This window comes from Schistocerca piceifrons, chromosome 7 (genome assembly GCF_021461385.2).
Source record: "Schistocerca piceifrons isolate TAMUIC-IGC-003096 chromosome 7, iqSchPice1.1, whole genome shotgun sequence".
Classification (NCBI taxonomy): Eukaryota; Metazoa; Arthropoda; class Insecta; order Orthoptera; family Acrididae; genus Schistocerca; species Schistocerca piceifrons.
The window spans coordinates 319,994,029-320,014,981 of NC_060144.1; the positions used below are offsets into that span (position 1 = coordinate 319,994,029).

General features: G+C 40.1%; 1 protein-coding gene across 1 annotated transcript in view; it reads right to left on the reverse strand.

Moving 5' to 3' along the window:
- Positions 1-20,953, reverse strand: part of LOC124805652 (juvenile hormone esterase-like) — a 101,651-nt gene that overhangs the window by 31,849 nt on the left and 48,849 nt on the right. The window contains exons 6-7 of the mRNA XM_047266219.1: positions 11,022-11,187; positions 8,734-8,912 (exon numbers count right to left, since the gene is read on the reverse strand). Of these exons, the coding sequence (XP_047122175.1) occupies positions 8,734-8,912; positions 11,022-11,187 (345 nt within the window). The remainder of the gene's footprint in view (positions 1-8,733; positions 8,913-11,021; positions 11,188-20,953) is intronic.

Consider the following 20,953-nt stretch of genomic DNA (forward strand, 5'->3'; position numbering starts at 1 on the left):
AAATCTCATGCCGTTGAAATTCTCTTAGAAGCTTCTGTCAAATGCCACAGAAAAAAAGCATATAGTTCCAATAGAAAAAAGACACAAAGTCGATGTCGTAATTCGGCGACTATAAACAATAAAAATGACTTTCGAACATCAAGAGATTCCCCATATTGTCCGCTATAACTTGGTGGAAATCGATCCTCAATATGTTTATTCATTTTGGATATGTTTGGGGTGGCCAGTCTTTGCTGTATATTGACAGTTGGGTAGCAGCTACTGAAAAGTCCATTAATAAAATAAATAATAAATTTGACGACCAAATAACAGATGTTCGTCTTCTACTACCTTTCACAGTGAAAAGCTGCTTTTTCTCTTAATTTCTCTGAAAAGCAAACCACAACTGAGACACATGAGGAAATAGTGGAAATAACGAATGTGAACACAAATACAGAAATAAGAAAATACGTAACTTAAGAAGTGCAGAGAGATTTGCAAAATTAAGGTTAGGTTTGTATAGGATGAAACACAAAGATTAAAATTTGTTTTTTACGATATTGTCGAGAAGACGCCAACTGAGACTTGTCTCTATTATTATCACTATCTGAAAACATGACATTCACCACAGTTATAGGACCACACAAACAGATAACATAACAGAAATGATAAGCAAAAGTTATCAATGGACAACAAAAGGTAAGAGAATAACAATACAAGTGATGCTCGTGTTAAAAAAACACCGAGAAGGTACAATGCATTATAAATCAGGAAGATAAGTAATGGAATACGATAGGAAACCAGGTTGAGCAGACAGCTCAGATTATTGGAGGATGTAATGGAGATGACGTAAATTGAACATTGAATAACTTTAAGTGACAGGTAATGCGCTACACTCCATTAAAGAATTTATTGGGTAGGCAACGTTTAATAAGTGAGTACTGAGTAGGCAACATATGGTTTGCTTCGAATTATGAGAAAAAGTAAAGTTTTGAACTATAAGCAGGCTGATAAATACTGAGGGAGGCGCGTAATAAAGGACTTAACACAAGACATAAACAGAGGAAAGTATAATGAGGAAAAAGCTTGTCACTGATTAACGGAATGATAGTGGGGTAAAGGAGTGAAAATGCGGTAATGGAGATTATAGTGTAGGTACCTGACTTACAGAGACTGTCTATCATAATATGAGAGAAAACTGTTCACTTTGAGTTGAGAAACAATAATTTGAAACACACGCACTCGTCGTGTACTAGATTGAGTGACGTCCTCCCTCCCCTTTTGTTGTCGCTGTTGATGTTGAGCCGCTACTGCTACAGCTCGGTCGGTGGAATGGAGACGCGACGCGCAGTGATGGTTGTCCCCGTCGGATAACGTGGAACAGCACCTGAAATCTCTACAGAAAATTGTTCCTCGCGTAATGTATGAAAGTCCGTTTGCGAGTCCTCACAGTCTTCTCAGAGATGCGAACTGCTGATTTTAATTGTCTGCTATGGTTTTATGATGATTTGCTATGTCCGGTTAGTTAGTTATTGCAGTATTGAGTGAACCATTCATCACCGACGTCGTTTCGCACCACTGAAGCGGGGCAAAATTCATTTGCGGTTCAGTATCAGAAGTAGTTGTTACGTTGCTAGGCAAAATTGTTCATTATGGCACGACGCAAATCCAGAGATAATCTATAATGCTATCTTGCTTTCGTGTGTCGTAATATTATTTCGGCAAAACACTCCTTTCAGTGCTCAATGTTCATCAAGTCACTCTTTCAATTAAAATGTTCACAGTTAATTAATTTTGATCATCAACTATCACACAGTTCAATTCATGCTGGAGCCAACACGTGAGATTTCCATTACTGATGAACAATTTTTATTGTTTATAATCATCACACCACACGCACACCGATGGATCAGATCAATTACGATTCCTTCAAGTTCGGTGATCGAGACAATTACAACTATTACAATCGGCGTATTTGAATTATCTTCGTGTGGTCGTATTAATGTTTCCTAATCAAGGCTAATCAGGTCATCGATACTATGTCCATTCCTCGTTGTAACTGTTCATTTTTATGAAGGCTGAGTCCAACAATAATATCTCCAATAATTAAAGTTCATTAACTCGTCGTGCACTATCAGAATATCACTTCAGCTCAAGTTCTCAAGTCAGAATAACTGAGAACGAAGTCCGCGCTTGTCTATCACACAATCGTAATTTTTTTGAATAGAAACAGTCTCGTAGCGTTCCGTTTGTAGTAATATAACAAATGGTGCTCTCTCATGACTTGATACCAAGCAAGCTAGCAAGCGACTAACATTTCCATGATCGAGCATTGTAGACGCATTGAATTTCCTTTTCGCCGCGTTTACAGCTCTCTTTCATAATAAATGTTATCTCTGAGCGACATATTACTTTGGACTTAACTTTCGTCGTACTGATTTGCAGTTATTACTGAGATGTTTGATAGCTAATTAAAAATAACCTTTCTTTCTTTCTACCTTTATATCATGGCATACTCAGTAACTATTGAAATTGGTGTTCATCAAAACATTAAGGTGTTATATTATTGTCAAAGTTGTCGTATCTGTCAGGATAACACTGTTCCCTACTTTAAGTTATCATGACATTCTTATTTGGGTTTTCAGGTTTCTGAGGGTGTTACAATTGGGCACTGAAAACTGATGGAAAAGAGTTAAAGTGATCGTTATAAAACAGGGCAGACACTGAGTGACAAATGAAAGATGTTGGCAATGGAGACGAATCTTTGAGGTGGAAGACAGAACGTTTGCATTCAACAAGGATGCATATCCTAATGAAGTAAAGCTTAAAGGAACGACTGTTTTGGAGCTTTGATTTCATTAAGAAATATTATAGTCTCCATGAATTTAATACGTAGATGTAAACTGGTAGTGTGTACGAGTATGATATGGGTCAGAGGCACGTGTGAGTTCCTAGACAAGGTAACGGTACAACACAGAGTCTTAACGACCCGTAAATTAAATGATGTCCAAGAATTCTGTCAATGTGTGTAATGTAGTATATGAGTGAGTAATGAATCTGATTTTCTGTTACAGGATTACAATACAATTACTTGTCTCTAATTAATACATTTTGTTACAAATAATAACCCTGAATTATGTACCTGGTGAGTGAGAGAGAGAGAGAGAGAGACGACAGAGAGCTGAATCACTGAAATGAGAACGCATTATCGATGGAAGAATTTTATGGTACCAATAGCAAGATACCTTCACCTGCAAGTAGACAACAACTGGCTCCCATCGGAAATTAGTGAAATGTGAAATGTTAAAAAAGCAGGAAAATACCGAAAGATGGAAGCAGGTTTCGGTGCATTATTATTTGCGTAATTAGCGCATATTTATTTTGTATCGATGGAAATGCACCAAGTAAAGCGAGAGAAGCGATAAGAGGTAAAGTTTACATGGACGGCAACGTACTGAGTAAAAAGAGAGAAATGACAGTCAATAAATAAATCTTAGAATTATGAATAAGATTAACTCATAGCATATTGTGACTGCAACAATGCCAACAAGAAGACGAATTATTAGCATCAAGAAAGAAAGTCTAAATCAGTTAGATAACCTTGATGGAAAATACTCCGAAATGTGACTGTATAATATTCGAACAGGAGCAAGGTAGTAATTAAGAATATTCGAACTGAATCAGACCTAAGGGTGAGGTACTGTTTAAGATGAGTGGTTTGAAGTGAAGGTGAATTGGCATTGGTGCTTCTGGCCTTATCCGTGGTTTGAAAATTGTTAGTGTCTTTGAGAATGCCCCATTAAGAAAAAAAAAATAGAATTAAGAGGGGCAAGTGAAACACATACATTAAATTGATACTGAGTAAATCGTAATCTACATCTAGATCTACATGGATACTCTGCAAATCACATTTAAGAGCCTGGCAGAGGGTTCATCGATCACCTTCACAATTCTCTGTTATTCCTATCTCGTATCGCGTGCGGAAAAAATAAACACCTATATCTTTCCGTACGAGCTCTGATTTCCCTTATTTTATCGTGGTGATCGTTCCTCCCTATATAGGTCGGTCTCAACAAAATATTTTCGCATTCGGAGGAGAAAGTTGGTGATTGGAATTTCGTGAGAAGATTCCGTCGCAACGAAAAACGCCTTTCTTTTAACGATGTCTAGCCCAAATCTGTACCATTTCTGTGACACTATTTCCCATATTTCGCGATAATACAAAACGTGCCGCCTTTCTTTGAACTTTTTCAATGTACTCCGTCAGTCTTATCTGGTAAGGATCCCACACCGCGCAGCAGTATTCTAAAAGAGGACGGACAAGCGTAGTGTAGGTAGTCTCCTTAGTAGGTCTCTTACATTTTCTAAGTGTCCTGCCAGTAAAACGCAGTCTTTGGCTAGCCTTCCCCACAGCATGTTCTATGTGTTCCTTCCAATTTAAGTTGTTCGTAATTGTAATATCTAGGTATTTAGTTGAATTTACGGCTTTTAGATTAGACTGATTTATCGTGTAACCGAAGTGTAACGAGTTCCTTGTAGCACTCATGTGGATGACCTCACACTTTTCGTTATTTAGGGTCAACTGTCACTTTTCGCACCATTCAGATATCTTTTCTAAATCGTTTTGCAGTTTGTTTTGATCTTCTGATTACTTTATTAGTCGATAAACGACAGCGTCGTCTACAAACAACCGAAGACGACTGCTCAGATTGTCTCCCAAATCGTCTATATAGATAAAGAACAGCAAAGGGCCTATAACATTACATTGGGGATCGCCAGAAATCACTTCTGTTTTACTCGGTGACTTTCCGTCAATTACTACGAACTGTGACGTCTCTGACAGGAAATCAGAAATCCAGTCACATAACTGAGACGATATTCCGTAAGCACGCAATTTCACTACGAGCCGCTTGTGTGGTACCGTGTCAAAAGCCTTTCGGAAATCCAGAAATACGAAATCGATCTGAAATCCCTTGTCAGTAACACTCAACACAATACGAATAAAGAGCTAGTTGTGTTTCACAAGAACGATGTTTTCTAAACCCACATTGGCTGTGTGTCAATAGACCGTTTCCTTCGAGGTAATTCATAATGTTCGAACACAATATACACTCCTGGAAATGGAAAAAAGAACACATTGACACCGGTCTGTCAGACCCACCATACTTGCTCCGGACACTGCGAGAGGGCTGTACAAGCAATGATCACACGCACGGCACAGCGGACACACCAGGAACCGCGGTGTTGGCCGTCGAATGGCACTAGCTGCGCAGCATTTGTGCACGGCCGCCGTCAGTGTCAGCCAGTTTGCCGTGGCATACGGAGCTCCATCGCAGTCTTTAACACTGGTAGCATGCCACGACAGCGTGGACGTGAACCGTATGTGCAGTTGACGGACTTTGAGCGAGGGCGTATAGTGGGCATGCGGGAGGCCGGGTGGACGTACCGCCGAATTGCTCAACACGTGGGGCGTGAGGTCTCCACAGTACATCGATGTTGTCGCCAGTGGTCGGCGGAAGGTGCACGTGCCCGTCGACCTGGGACCGGACCGCAGCGACGCACGGATGCACGCCAAGACCGTAGGATCCTACGCAGTGCCGTAGGGGACCGCACCGCCACTTCCCAGCAAATTAGGGACACTGTTGCGCCTGGAGTATCGGCGAGGACCATTCGCAACCGTCTCCATGAAGCTGGGCTACGGTCCCGCACACCGTTAGGCCGTCTTCCGCTCACGCCCCAACATCGTGCAGCCCGCCTCCAGTGGTGTCGCGACAGGCGTGAATGGAGGGACGAATGGAGACGTGTCGTCTTCAGCGATGAGAGTCGCTTCTGCCTTGGTGCCAATGATGGTCGTATGCGTGTTTGGCGCCGTGCAGGTGAGCGCCACAATCAGGACTGCATACGACCGAGGCACACAGGGCCAACACCCGGCATCATGGTGTGGGGAGCGATCTCCTACACTGGCCATACACCACTGGTGATCGTCGAGGGGACACTGAATAGTGCACGGTACATCCAAACCGTCATCGAACCCATCGTTCTACCATTCCTAGACCGGCAAGGGAACTTGCTGTTCCAACAGGACAATGCACGTCCGCATGTATCCCGTGCCACCCAACGTGCTCTAGAAGGTGTAAGTCAACTACCCTGGCCAGCAAGATCTCCGAATCTGTCCCCCATTGAGCATGTTTGGGACTGGATGAAGCGTCGTCTCACGCGGTCTGCACGTCCAGCACGAACGCTGGTCCAAATGAGGCGCCAGGTGGAAATGGCATGGCAAGCCGTTCCACAGGACTACATCGAGCATCTCTACGATCGTCTCCATGGGAGAATAGCAGCCTGCATTGCTGCGAAAGGTGGATATACACTGTACTAGTGCCGACATTGTGCATGCTCTGTTGCCTGTGTGTATGTGCCTGTGGTTCTGTCAGTGAGATCATGTGATGTATCTGACCACAGGAATGTGTCAATAAAGTTTCCCCTTCCTGGGACAATGAATTCACGGTGTTCTTATTTCAATTTCCAGGAGTGTATGTTCCAAAATCCTACTGCATATCGACGTTAACGATATGGGCCTATAATTTAGTGGATTACTCCGACTACCTTTCTTGAATATTGGTGTGACCTGTGCAACTTTCCAGCCTTTGGATACGGATCTTTCGTCGAGCTAACGCTTGTATATGATTGTTAAGTATGGAGCTAATGCATCAGCATACTCCGAAAGGAACCTAATTGGTATACAGCCAAGACCAGAAGACTTGCTTTTATTAAGTGATTTAAGTTGCTTCACTACTCCGAGGATATTTACTTCTACGGTACACGTGTTGGCAGCTGTTCTCGATTTGATTTCTGGAATATTTACTTCGTCTTCTTTTGTGAAGGCATTTCGGAAGGCTGTGTTTAGTAATTCTGCATTGGCAGCATTGTCTTCGATAGTATCTCCATTGCTATCGCGCAGGGAAGGCATTGATTGTTTCTTGCCGCTAACATACTTCACATACGACCAGAATCTCTTTGCATTTTCTGCGAGGTTTCGTAGGTCTCGCATTGAAGTCCGCCCTAAATATCGAGCTTGTGTAAAAGATCGCCAATCTCGGGGATTTTGCGTCTGTTTAAATTTGGCATGTTTGTTTCTTTGTTTCTGCAACAGTTTTCTAACCCGTTTTGTGTACCAAGAAGGATCAGCTCCATCGTTTGTTAATTTATTTGGTACAAATCTCTCAACTGCTGCCGATACTATTTCTTTGAATTTAAGCCACATCTGGTCTACACTTATATTATTAATTTTGAATGAGTGGAGATTGTCTCTCAGGAAGGCGTCAAATGAATTTTTATCTGCTTTTTTGAATAGGTATATTTTTCGCTTATTTTTCGAGGATTTCGGAATTACAATATTCTAATCCATGAATCGGTTGTGATGCTCGTTATTAACTCAGGATTATTTCTTGCTAAGAGGTTAAGTGTGTTTTCACAACCGTTTACTATTCGCTTGGGCTCATGAAATAATTTTCAGAGAATGCGTTTAGCACAATTTCGGATGATATTTTATGCTTACCTCCGGAACTGAACATGTATTTTCGTCAAAATATCGAGGGTAAATTAAAGTCAACACCAACTATTATCGTATGAGTCGGGTACGTGTTTGAAATCAAACTCAAGTTTTCTTTGAACCTTTCAGGAACTGTATCATCTGAATTGGAAGGTCGGTAAAATGATCCAATTATTATTTTATTCCGGTTGCCAACAATGGTGCAATATGTCACAAGACTTGCTATATGGCAGAGGACGCCGGTGGCGTATTGGTGATGAGTTACGGCTTCAAAACCCACCTGGAAACAACGGCGTCCCTTGCTATTGGCTGAACAAAACACCACCACATATTGTAGCGCAGACTTCGTGGACGGTGATTGGTTGAAATCGTCGAGACAGAAACTCTCTTGTGGTAGCAAGCAGAGTCGGATGGAATCCAAACCCAGGTGCGATCGCAAACGTTAAGTCACTGTATAACTGTGTTATGAAACTGAGTCAATCTTTCTGAGATTATATGTCAAAATCTACCATCAAGGTTAGTGCCGAATCTATGTTCAACATCATTATTATTCACGAATGTCCAGTAATGATTTATACGAATGGGATGTGTAATGCCTCATGTGTAACGTTTAAATTTGTTTAAAAAAGTAGAGCATTCAATAAAATCGTACCCGTTGTAACAAAATTTGGGACTCTTCTCTGAACAATATTCTTGTATTCTTTCATAATCATAATAGTTACAGTCCCATTTCATAAACGCAACCGCAACCGAGTGTTATATTCTGCAGCGAGAGGGACGTCTTTAGAAGACGCATTGCAGTGCTACAGAAAAACTCCAAGGTGTGCCTGACGTAGTACGTCTTCAACTACAGCCCTCAAGTGTACGGCTAGGCTGTTACAATCAGCCACCCGTGAAGGGCTCTCTCACTAAAACACATTTAATGATTACACGATCTCCTCTCTTTCACCACCTCTCATACGTCATCAGAAACAAATTTAACAGAGCCTCATGAGGAGGCCTACACACATCTCTTTGTTAGAATCAAAAACCTCAACTTGTTGTTCAGAAAACCGCTCTTCCAAGTGTGCAAACCAAGAATGCTTCTTAAATCGGCTCGGATCCTTCACGTTTGCCGAATGATACGGAACTCAGGCTGAAGCTATCTCAAAACAGTTTCGCAGTGTTTCCCTGCCACAGTGGAGCTGCGAATGCCGTATGCTTACATCAATAACAGCTTGCATCTGGTCCATAGAGAAGCCTTCGTCCCCAAAGTAGAACTGCTCCAGTTGTTCAGCCGCACGAGTCCGCTGTTCCTCCGTGGGCAGCGGCAGCTGGGAGCCAACCAGAGCCGTGAAGTTCTCCTTCATGTCGGCGATCCCCGCTTGTGTTAGCAGATTGGATACTGGAACATACGAACACTGTTCTACAAAGAGCCCGCTTTTGTGTGAATCATGGCGCTACATGACTACGCAACGTGTGTCTAACACCTTCTACAGCACTCTGCGATAAACAGTTTCTGATTTCTATAGTGTGTTTGGTTGAAAATCCACACCTACCAACGTTAAACTGACAGGTTGGCCTCGAGGTTTTCTGGAAAGTTTGTAGAAAATAAGTGTGTAATGGCATCTGGTATTTTGGGTTTATCCTTTTACATAACTGGCCATTAAGATTGCTACACCACGAAGATGACGTGCTAAAGACGCGAACTTTAACCGACAGGAAGAAGATGCTGTGATATGCAAATGATTAGCTTTTCAGAGCATTCACACAAAGTTGGCGCCGATGGCGACACCTACAACGTGCTGACATGAAGAAAGTTTCCAACCGATTTCTCATACACAAACAGCCTTTGAACGGCGTTGTCTGCTGAAACATTGTTTTGATGCCTCGTGTAAGGAGGAGAAACGCGTAACATCACGTTTCCGATTTTGATAAAGGTCGGATTATAGCCTATTGCGATTGCGGTTTATTGTACCGCGACATTGCTGCTCGCGTTGGTCGAGATCCAATGACTGTTAGCAGTATATGGAATCGGTGGGTTCAGGAGGGTAATACGGAACGCCGTGCTGGATCTCAACGGCCTCGTATCACTAGCAGTCGAGATGACAGGCATCTTATCCGCATGGCTGTAACGGATCGAGCAGCCACGTCTCGATCCCTGAGTCAACATATGGGGACGTTCGCAAGACAAGAATCATCTGCACGAACAGTTCGACGACATTTGCAGCAGCATGAACTATCAGCTCGGAGACCATGGTTGCTGTTACCCTTGACGCTGCATAACAGACAGGAGCGCCTGCGATGGTGTACGTGTACTCAACGACGAAACTGGGTGCACGAATAGCAAAAGTCATTTTTTCGGATGAATCCAGGTTCTGTTTACAGCATCATGATGGTAGCATCTGCGTTTGGCGACATCGCGGTGAACGCACATTGGATGCGTTTATTCGTCATCGCCATACTGGAGTATTACCCGGCGTAATGGTATGGGGTGGCATTGGTTACATGTCTCGGTCACCTCTTGTTTGCATTGACGGCACTTTGAACAGTGGACGTTACATTTCAGATGTATTACGACCCGTGGCTCTACCCTACATTCGATCCCTGCGAAACCCTACCTTTCAGCAGGATAATGCACGAGCGCATGTTGCAGGTCCTGTACGGGCCTTTCTGGATACAGAAAATGTTCGACTGCTGCCCTGGTCAGCACATTCTCCAGATCTCTCACCAATTGAAAACGTCTGGTCAGTGGTGGTCGAGCAACTGGCTCGTCACAATAGTCAGTCACTACTTTTGATGAACTGTGGTATCGTGTTGAAGCTGCACGGGCAGCTGTACCTGTACACGGTATCGGAGCTCTGTTTGACTCAATGCCCAGGCGTATCAAGGCCGTTATTACGGCCAGAGTCGGTTGTTCTGGGTACTGATTTCTCAGGATCTATGGACCCAAATTGCGTGAAAATGTAATCACATGTCAGTTCTAGTACAATATATTTGTCCAATGAATACCCATTTATCATCTTCATTTTTTCTTGGTGTAGCAATTTAAATGTCCAGTAGTGTACTTGTCTTGTTAATTCATGCAATACTACAGAAGGAGTCATCACAGCCAAAGGTAATCAGCCTCAACAAACAGAATAAAGGTAAAGTGTGAGGACCTGTCCTACGACTGTCAATCAATGACTTTGGGATTTTACATGCTCCATCGACAAATTTGTCAACTAATGCAGTCTGGAACTGAGACGAGCACTATTCTCGGACAAATAAATCACAGTGTAAGTTCTTCCGGAGTGTGCAATAATCGTACTTCTTTATAAATCAAGTAATTGAGCCAAAACGTAGCAAAATACTCTGAACTCGATGCAGAATGTCAAAGGAGGCAGGAGAATCCCCGCGCCACAGTACAGTGTATAGATGTAGAGTCTTACTGTAGTTTATAAAAAATGCAAGGAATCGTGTATGATAAAAGCAGAGGAAATGGAGCCAGAGAATTTACAGTCTTTTTACTTACACATGAGTACGACGGCCCCTTCTCCGGAAGTGACGCCCAGCATGATGGGCACCTGGTTGTAGCTGCCTGCCTTGAGAACGTCCGCTGGAGGCTCGAGGATCACCGCTGAGTCCGACGGCGGTTCCACGACGGGCAGGAATGCCAGCGCCATTGGACAGCGCTTCTCCTGAACAAGGGGCGCAATGTTCGTAGAATCAAAGATATTGACTACTCATGGGTCCAAATAAGTCCGGTTCGGCATAACTGTATACGAGGTATTGTGGTAGTTCTTTTACGTATTGTTATTTATATGTTACGAAACGTTGGAGTTAGTGTTATTCTGGCCGCTTCACAACTGGAAAATTATTTACGCCAGTGACTTAGTTGTGGTACTTCTCGCAGTTAGTTTGCCCGACACGATGTTTCTGTATTAAAAGACACCACCCACTGACAGAATGTATGCATTAATAATTACTGCAGTTGAATTTTATTAGTTATTTGATTTACTTTAGTGAAATGGTAACGTCAAGGGGATTCTCGTAGTTTCCGTTAAGCAGGAATCAAAACAATTTACTGAAGTCATTTTACTCAAATTTTATTGAATATTGGAAAAACTGATTATATTTACTGTATCAAAGGAAGAATCGCTAATCAAGAGAGTTCTCCTAAGTTTACATTTGTTTTTATTTGTCAAAATTAGCAAATATTAAGACATTTATTACGACTCTGGGCCGTTATCATTTAGAACAATGGCGCTGACCTCTGCACCAACGTTCCCCTATAAAATTTGCATAAAAACGTTGATATTGGAGCTTCATGAATATAGGAGTTGGTACATATAAAATTTTACAACACTTTTAAGTAATATTTGATTATATTTAGGCTACATATTAAATGAAACTTTACACGTTTTCGTGCCTCATCACAAAATGGCACCTCACACTACGAAGAAACAAAAGGGAAGAAAAAGCGATGGTTTTGCAAAAGGTACAGAGATTGCAGTTACATTCGCAGATCATATTAATTGATTACAGTCTTTGTTGTTTTTCTGCAATAGTATTTATTTCGTTACATCAGTTTTGTTATATTTGCGAAGTTATTCAGTATCATTTTTATCACGTTATGTGGTGTACTGCAACAGTATCACCTGAAACAGAAAACTTTCTAAAGTAATGAGAAAGCAAACACGTTATGTAGGATACCGTGTTATTATGATAAACTACAAGAAAGATATCATTTTTCAGAATGACCAATATTCATTGGTTAGCATTTACTCCTAATCTCGTACTGTATGGGATATTCCAGATTATACTATGAGATGTTTTGTAATCAAAATTCTAAGTAAGGAGATGTAGTGCTCCATTGTTTCTGATTTGGTTCCTCTGTTGTTTCTAATATGAAGCGTATATCTTCCACTAGTATTGTCAAAAGACGCAAACTGTATACTTTTTGCCAGTGATACAAGCATGGGATTGTGAAACATAAAGCATTGGACCTGTCAGAAAGGAAGACAGCTAAATTAAACAACATTAGGAAAAGGACTGGATAAAAACATAAAATTTTACAGTCTGTCGATAGTATATAAGCTAAAGTGAATGGATGATATTAATATAAAATAAATGATGGCGACTATAAGTGCCAGAAAGCAAATGGTAAGGACTGATTTAATTCAGTGTTAATTATGCATGGGGAATGCTGCTTTATTTTAGTCTGCTACATATTTTTATATGTGTTGGAAGCAAAAGAATATCCTTCAGAACTGGAAGAAGACAAATCTAACACCATCGCACGAATAAGAGGAGAAAACCAGTTTGATATAACTAAGAGCAATAGAACTACTTGACGAAACTTGCAAACTATAATTTGGAATTATTAACAGCAAAGTGAAAGCAACAACTGAATATTCACTTACTGACGAACAAGTGATAGTCTGTGAAGTACATTTAATTCGTCACAATATTTTAATTTAACGACAAGTTATTGAAAAACAAAGAGAGTTTAGCCAAAGATCACAGTATTTTTAAAATTTCAGAAGACTTCCGATAATTTTTTAAGAATTATCTATGGTATATAATGAATTATAAACGATATTTCTGAAATCTTATGTCAGCAGTTCAGAGCCAATCCGAAAATATATTGTGTGTGCAGGTTTTAGTTGGAAACTAAAAGACTTAATCCATACAAACAAAAGAAGTGAGATCGAATTTGGTGTATCTTTCATTCTATTTAATACTTAAACACTGTAGCATAGCTGACTGACATATCAGTATTAAAACCATTTGTTTACGCTGACTACCTTACACTTGTTTCAAGGGAAGAAAATGTACTGGAGCTAGCTGTTCATTAATTGAATAACATTTGTTACAAATATAATTTATAAATTCTCGTGCAGGAAACCAGAGCTATAGGTTTTATAGGAAAGTACCCATCATAGATTAAAATTTGTCATTAAACTAAAATAATAGAACAAGTCAAACATTTCAAATATTTAGGATGTGATGTAATGTAAGATTATGACGAAGCAACATACAAAATAAAGATAGTACACTTAGTAAAATTTGCAGAACAATCAGCAGCTTTTTAATAAAACTCTCAAACCTAGGGAAACCTACTATATTAAAGTGTTACAAGACTGTTTCCTTAGTGATACTATTTTATGGAAGTGAATCATTGAGGGTGAACAAGTACCAAGAAATGCATAATCAAATATGGAGAAGAGCTTTCTAAGAAGTGTCAAGAAACGTGAAATAATCAGAATGAAAAATATTGATAACAGAAATTAGTTAAACATTTGCAGTGTAAAAGAAAACTCAGAGTAAAATAGGAGAAATTTGACTGAACATATACAAAGAATGGATCATGGTGGATTGCTAGTAAAAATAAATACAAACAAATCGAAAGAAAAGAGATGGGAATAACGAGAAGCGGTAAATAAGCTAAAACAGAAAGTGAAGAAGCCGAGTTAAACGATAAGTATAGGGATAAAACGTTGGTCAGTCCTCTTACTGAAGAGACAGTTAATTAAATATTTGAAAGCATTGACAGATCGTTCAAAACAAATGGATTACAGCTAACTTTTATAAGACTCAGCATGTACCAATTCAATAATACTCATAGATCTTCTCAAGTCATTACAGTTGTGTATCCAAACAATGAAATACAAGAAATAGATAGGCGAAGTGTTAAGTTTTTGGGAAAACAGTCAGGGCAAATCCTTACATGAAAACCCACAGCATGTTTTAATGAAACATCTTACATCAGGCACTTTTGCTGGCCAAATGATCTTTATTAATGCAAATTTAAAACAGATGAATTCAGTGTATTATGTTATCTATGGATTCTTGCGATACTTTTTGGTAGAACAATGCCATATTTAAGGTTAAATACAAGTACATTCAACATGATTCTGTTTATTTCGAGCTAGTTTTCGTCTTATTAGGCCATCTTCAGGAAACAGCTGGCTTGCATCTGGAAGGGACATTGGTTCTTGTTGTTGTTGTGGTCTTCAGTCCTGAGACTGGTTTGATGCAGTTCTCCATGCTACTCTATCCTGTGCATGCTTCTTCATCTCCCGGTACTTACTGCAACCTACATCCTTCTGAATTTGCTTAGTGTAGTCATCTCTTCGTCTCCCTCCACGATTTTTACCCTCCACGCTGCCCTCCAATGCTAAATTGGTGATCCCTTGATACCTCAGAACATGTCCTACCAACCAGTCCCTTCTTCTTGTCAACTTGTGCGACAAACTCCTCTTCTCCCCAAGTCTATTCAATACTCTTAGGTAACCAAATATTATAGGCGAAGATGCAATCACCTGCATCTAACTTGTTTCTTATCTTTGAAACTACACTTTACACAATAAACAATGTTAAGGACAATAAATAATTAAACTACACAATATTACAGGTTAAATGGTTATAAAGCCTTTCTTTACACTACAAGTATGAATTAAAAAATGTCTTCACTCAAAAATTTTCGTGTTTTATTAACTACACGATGCATTTCGGACGCCGTGGGCCCATCCTCAGGCGTCAGTTGTCTTAGTACAAGGTTTATTTTTGCGCTTGAACGAGGTGAAATGCATGTTCCTCTGATGAAAAGGTTTGATATGTTATGAATTTCGGAAATCAAATACGGAAAAATGTGCAAAACAGTGTAAACTTACCACATAATTCAAGAAAAGCGTTTTTAACTTTTTAACACCATCATACATTGGTTTCTTCATCCTGTTAATGCAAATCACTTCACTCAAGAGGTACATTTCCATAAACTCTCTTGTTAACTCTTCAAAGATGTTATTGTATATGGCAAGATCGAAGATGAATGTATCTGTAGTCAGTGCTTTTGGAGAAAGAACTGAATAATGGTAGTAACTCTTCAATCTTCTCTTTTGTTCCATCAAAGAGCAGCAAGGTATCATCAACATATCTCTGGTAAAATATTATTTTCCTTTTGAGTTTTTTGTTTTCTTTACATTACTTAATTTCCAGGTGGCTGGGGATGATATCAGCCAGGAAACTTGATATACTACTGCCCATGGCAAGACTCTCTTTCTGCTGGTACACTTTTGCATTAAATGTAAAGTAATTGCTTGACAATATTAGCTGCAATATGTCCTTGATTTCTGATATTTCTGCAATTAACAGTTTTTTATGTTGTACTAAGTTTTCAGTTGGCACGTTTGGAAATGGTTAGTTACAACAAATGTGGCAAACCTGGCACCAGCAGGAATTTCAGTATCTTTAATTTTGTGTTCTTATCTGAGTGTGACTTATCAAAAGTATAGTACTGCTTCAGACTTTCATTAAGCAGATGAGAGACTTTGGAGGCAGGTGTACTGTTAGAATTAATAATAGGCGTCAATGAAACATGAGGTTTATGTGTCTTAGGTTGTGCTCTCAGACTTGTGGTTGTGGGATTCATTAAAATACATGTTTTTGCTTGCAGCGCAATAGTATTAAGTATCTGAAGCTTTAATCACATTTGTCACTCAAATACTGAAACACAGGTCCCCATGTAGCAGTTATGTAAGATGGCAAGAGCTATGCCCTTACATGACGTCATTAAAGATCACCTAACTCACGTTGAGTGAACAGTAGGGCTGAACAAAAATGACAAGGCACAATGCATCTTGTAGAGGGTATAGTATGGACGTATTGGAATAATTAATGTTGGGTGATGGTTTTAAAGTAATTCACACGAGATGAAAACCTTGTGGAAACGCATTGATTTACTGGAGGCTAGTTTATCCCAGGGAAATATTCGAGTTGACCGTGGCCGGCTGGGGAGCGGCAAAAGGAAGTAGCAATAGGCAGCTTAGGGTGGCTCAAGTTCTGAGAAAGCGGTAACGGGGCGTGGCCTCCAGCTGCCTTAAGATGAGTGACAGTGAGTGGGTGGTTGACCCCATGCTGGTGTACCAGGAAGCAGACAGAGAACTTGTACGCCTGTTGATAAATATCTGTCATCCTGTTTTCAGTGAAACATGCGAGTAAACCGCACAAAGCTAAGGTGGAGCAGTCAATAGAGGCCAAAATATGTGTGTTCGTGACTATAGCAACTTCATGCTGAATTCACGGTCCGCAGAGTCTGACGTAAATCAGGTGAAGCGCGACAGAACGAAATACGTCGGCCTCCGATGGGAACATAGGACCAAGGAATTTGAAGTACTCTCCTGGGAGTCAGAATTCCGGAAAAATTGCTGTTTTGTGCAGAGGCTAACCTTGATGGGTGGCCTGGGAGGAGCTAAATAGCAGAAGTTGAGAGGAAGAGAAATTTTGTGGGAATATGTTCACTTCCCAGAGCAGGCATTGGTCGGCACTGGGAAGTGACGCATAATTAATGCGACTTGCACTGCAATTGGCGTGAGTGATTTTGCTGGTGGGGAAACAGAGGCGAAGAGCAGACTGGGAGAAGTCCCTGTAGTGGTCTTCCATTCCCAGCTTGCCTAGAGTGCGGACGTGGCGTTCTTTACTCAGCTTGCCTGAGAAAGAGTGAGCATCTCTGCAGTTTAGGACTTAGCAAATGGAACGATTGAGCTTGGAGATAATAAGTTTTGGTTCAGCTATGTGATGAGCAAGATAGCTAGGAGTGAATAGATGAGCGCAGCCTTGCAGCACCACGAGGTCGGCCGACGTCTGCACAATGACGCACCTCTGCCACACTGTATTCGGTGATATTGCGCCTGCTCCAGCCACTGATTAATTAGTTGGATCATGTCAGCAAAGTTTCCTTGAGGGTTTCATGGGCCGTGTATTGTAGAATTCTTCTCGCACCTCGCATTACGCCTGGGTCAGTCGATAGGAATTACTTTTGAGTTATCGCACTTTACTCCACGCAAACGCAATTTATTACCACTGCCTGATAGGAGAGTCTTGTAATGTGATGATTGAAGGTCGAGAGTTAAAATAAATTTGTGCTAATCGACTGCATCTGTTTTCAATCAAGTAGTTGAAATCCCAAGTCACTTTCTTAATTAATTTTATGTTCAACATTTGCATCTGGTGTTCAATAGCTGAATATAACATCAATATGCACCCCTTTTTAATTAAAAGTCATCAATTCTGAATCAATTAATGTCAACACTGCCACCGCAGTTCAATCAGGAGTCACAGGGCCTTATTACTTTTTTTTTGCGTTATCCGATATTGCGACTGTTTTGCACTCTCTGTTGATCTGTTAGTCAATTAGCTGTGGAGAACACGCGCCAAAACCGGATAAGTGACGGGTGGGGTGTTACAGTTAGGTAGTTGGGAGTTCTTCTCTCCTACATAATTACTTAAATAAGAGATTGGAAGTTACTTTTAAGTGTTTTTTGTTGCTGTACATATAAGTGTAATTACATTAGTGTCAGTGTTAGTACCGTGTGAAATAAGGCAAAAGAGCATAAAAAGTGTATTTTCTTAGTGTGCGTAGTCGTAATTTTAGGTCAGCATTTAGGTGCATCACCCTTATGAAAAATGTAACATAAATTTCTATTACATTTGTTTCAATCTGTCTATCGGTAAAATCGGTCAGCCATATGTGATAAGTGCGGATTTTTTCGCAGATTATATAAACAGTGAGTGTTTTGCGAAAATTGTATGTTAAAGTTTCATTGGGGTGGTTGCAGTGGGGGAGAGAATGGAGTGATCAGTGGGTCTCTTCCATGGAACTGTATGTAATGCTAGGAAGGCTGGAAAATCGAGGAACAGGGGGCGAGTATTTGCGTCAGCCAGGCAGAGTTAGAAAAACGGAAATTTGAGTTACAACAGCTGAACGGAAAAAGAGAAGGGGTGCTGGAAAAGGTGGTAAGGTTTGAGTTACAACAGCTGAACGGAAAAAGAGAAGGGGTGCTGGAAAAGGTGGTAAGGAGAGGGTGAGCAGGAGAAATTTCGAAATGCTGCTAAGCAATAGATTTCTCTTGCTACCGAATTAGAGAAGGGAGAACCTCATACCGATGTTGTGAAATGTAGGGTAGAGCAGAATAACGTTAAGAAAATTACGGATAAGTCATGTGAAACACAAGTAGCAATCATGCGAGGGATGTAAAACAGCAGCTAGAGGAAAAATTATGTTCTGAGTACCAGATCACAAGCTTTGTGAAAGCAAGTGCTAGTATTGTCCAGGCAACAGAAAATTTGGGACAAATGTGTAAGGATGTCAACAAAGAAGACCAGATGTTGTTAGCTGGCGGAGCTCGAAAGAGTCCGGCTAAAAACAAAAAACAAAAAAATAAAAAAAAAGACTGTATTAAGGGTGACCTGGACGAAACAGGAGCAGCTAACAGCGACAAACGCGGGTTCTGTGGAGGTTCTCTGGCGCCATGACCAGCCCTGGGTTTGCCATAAGGTGAGCGGTCGTAAAGCTGAGAGGAGTCCTTCGGATGGGTGAAAAATATCGTACTGATGCTGTTCCAGTAGTTGCTATATGAAGATGGGTTGATTCTTATCATGGTTTACATCTGAATGGGAAGAGTAAGAATAAATTAGTAGATCTATTAGCAGAAAACACAAGGGTGCCCTCCAGTACGCACAGGCATATTCCTGTGGTCAAGTGAGACACTGAATTTACGTCAGAACAAAATTCAGACACAAAGCATTAAAGGGAATTAAATTGACAGAAACTACCAGTTCGTCCTGTAATAACTGAGGGAAAAGTGAACTCAATCTGCTTCATCATGATATTAGGGGGTAAAAAATAAAGTAAATGATTTGTTAATTTGTTTACAAGATTTTAGTAGTTGGAAAGGAATTCATGTCATTTGCTATCTGAACACCATATAACTAGAGGGATGGAAATTACAGTAGTAAGTGATTATGAGGTAACTGTATACTCATTAGATACCATATGGATAAAGGAGTAGTTGTCGGATTCGTAAGAAAAGGATGTAAACACAAAAATATAGAGATAAGTAAGTTCTGTACCTATCTGGATATAAAATCATGTGCTTGTGAGTTACTACTGGGAAATGTAATATTTACTTTTGTGACAGTATGCAGGTCTCCACTAGTTACTTGTGAAGTTATCATGAAAAAATGTTGATGAATTACAGTCCCTTCTGTCAGACAGAAAGAAGAGATCAATTCCTGAAGGATTCTAGCAGGAAAAGTAATCTGGACGTGCTTTTAACCATTTATAATTAGGATACATAAAATTTACCTACCGGTGTTGCTCAAGATAGCAGCATCCTTGCAGGTAATGCATCATTCAGCTAGCAGAAGTTAAAGAGACGCATGCCTATCTGGAGGTAAACGACTGTCAGCGGTGTGGAGTATTGTTAAAAGAGAGAGCACTATAAAAGGAAGGATATGTATTGCGGATATTTTTAATTATTACTTTTTAAAAAACGATGAGAAAATGGTGCAAATAGTTCAGAAGAGAAAGCAAAATAGTAGACTGAAGAAGCAATACAAAGGACATTTTGTGAAATAAGAATTAATCTCACACATTCATATGAAATAAGGAAGATAAAGGTGAATGTAAATAGGAAAAGTTCGCATTGACGGAAGGGCACTATTTCCAATAAGACACTAAACTGTTGTGTCTCTTTAATATATAATGTTATTTAATGCATTATTAACTCAGGGTGTTTGCCCAGAAAGAGTGAAATACGCCATTGTTAGGCCTCTCTATAAAAAGAGTGACTCGTCAGATGTCAATGACTACCACCTGGTGTCACTCCTTACATAATTTTGTGTACCAATGTGATACCTGGCCAAACACAGTTTGGTTTTCAAAAGGACTATTCTGCTGAGTCAGCAATTTGTACACTAACTGAGTACATAATAAGATCTTTTAATGATAAAACATCACCAATTGCGATCTTCTGTGACTTATCGTAGCCATTTAATTGTGTCAGTCATAATATTCTATTGAGGAAGTCAATTTTTTTATGGAATATGTAGTTCAGCACATGCCTGGTTCTGTTCTTATGTAGGAAATAGATTGCAAAAAGTTATCTTAGGCTGTTTGAGTAATACAAACACGGTCACTACGTCACCTGTACTGGGAGAGATTGCAATGGGAGTACCATAGTGTTCGATCACTAACCCACTACTGTTATTGTTTATGTTAACGATCTGCCACTTTATTTGAATCAGAAAGAAGCATTACAGTAGACCTTTTGCAGAAGATACAAGCATTGTTGTGAAGCTGAGCAAAGAAGTATTAACAGAGGAAATAGTGTTGCACAAATGGGCCAGCTTTAAGCTCTGATAAAACGCAGGGTACGCAGTTTTGTACTGTCAAAAATTGCTCACCTGTTAACCTAGTTTACCAACAAGAAGTAATAAAAAGGTTAGGTATGCCTATGTTGAAAACTTCGACTGTAAAAACCATTTAGTGGACTTGCTAAACGATTAGGTACGGTTACTTTTGCCAAAAGGGTAAACGCCAACTTTGGTGTATAGAAATTGTTAAGTTATTTGGCATATTTTCATTCACTGATGTCTTGTGAAATGATATTCTCAGACAAT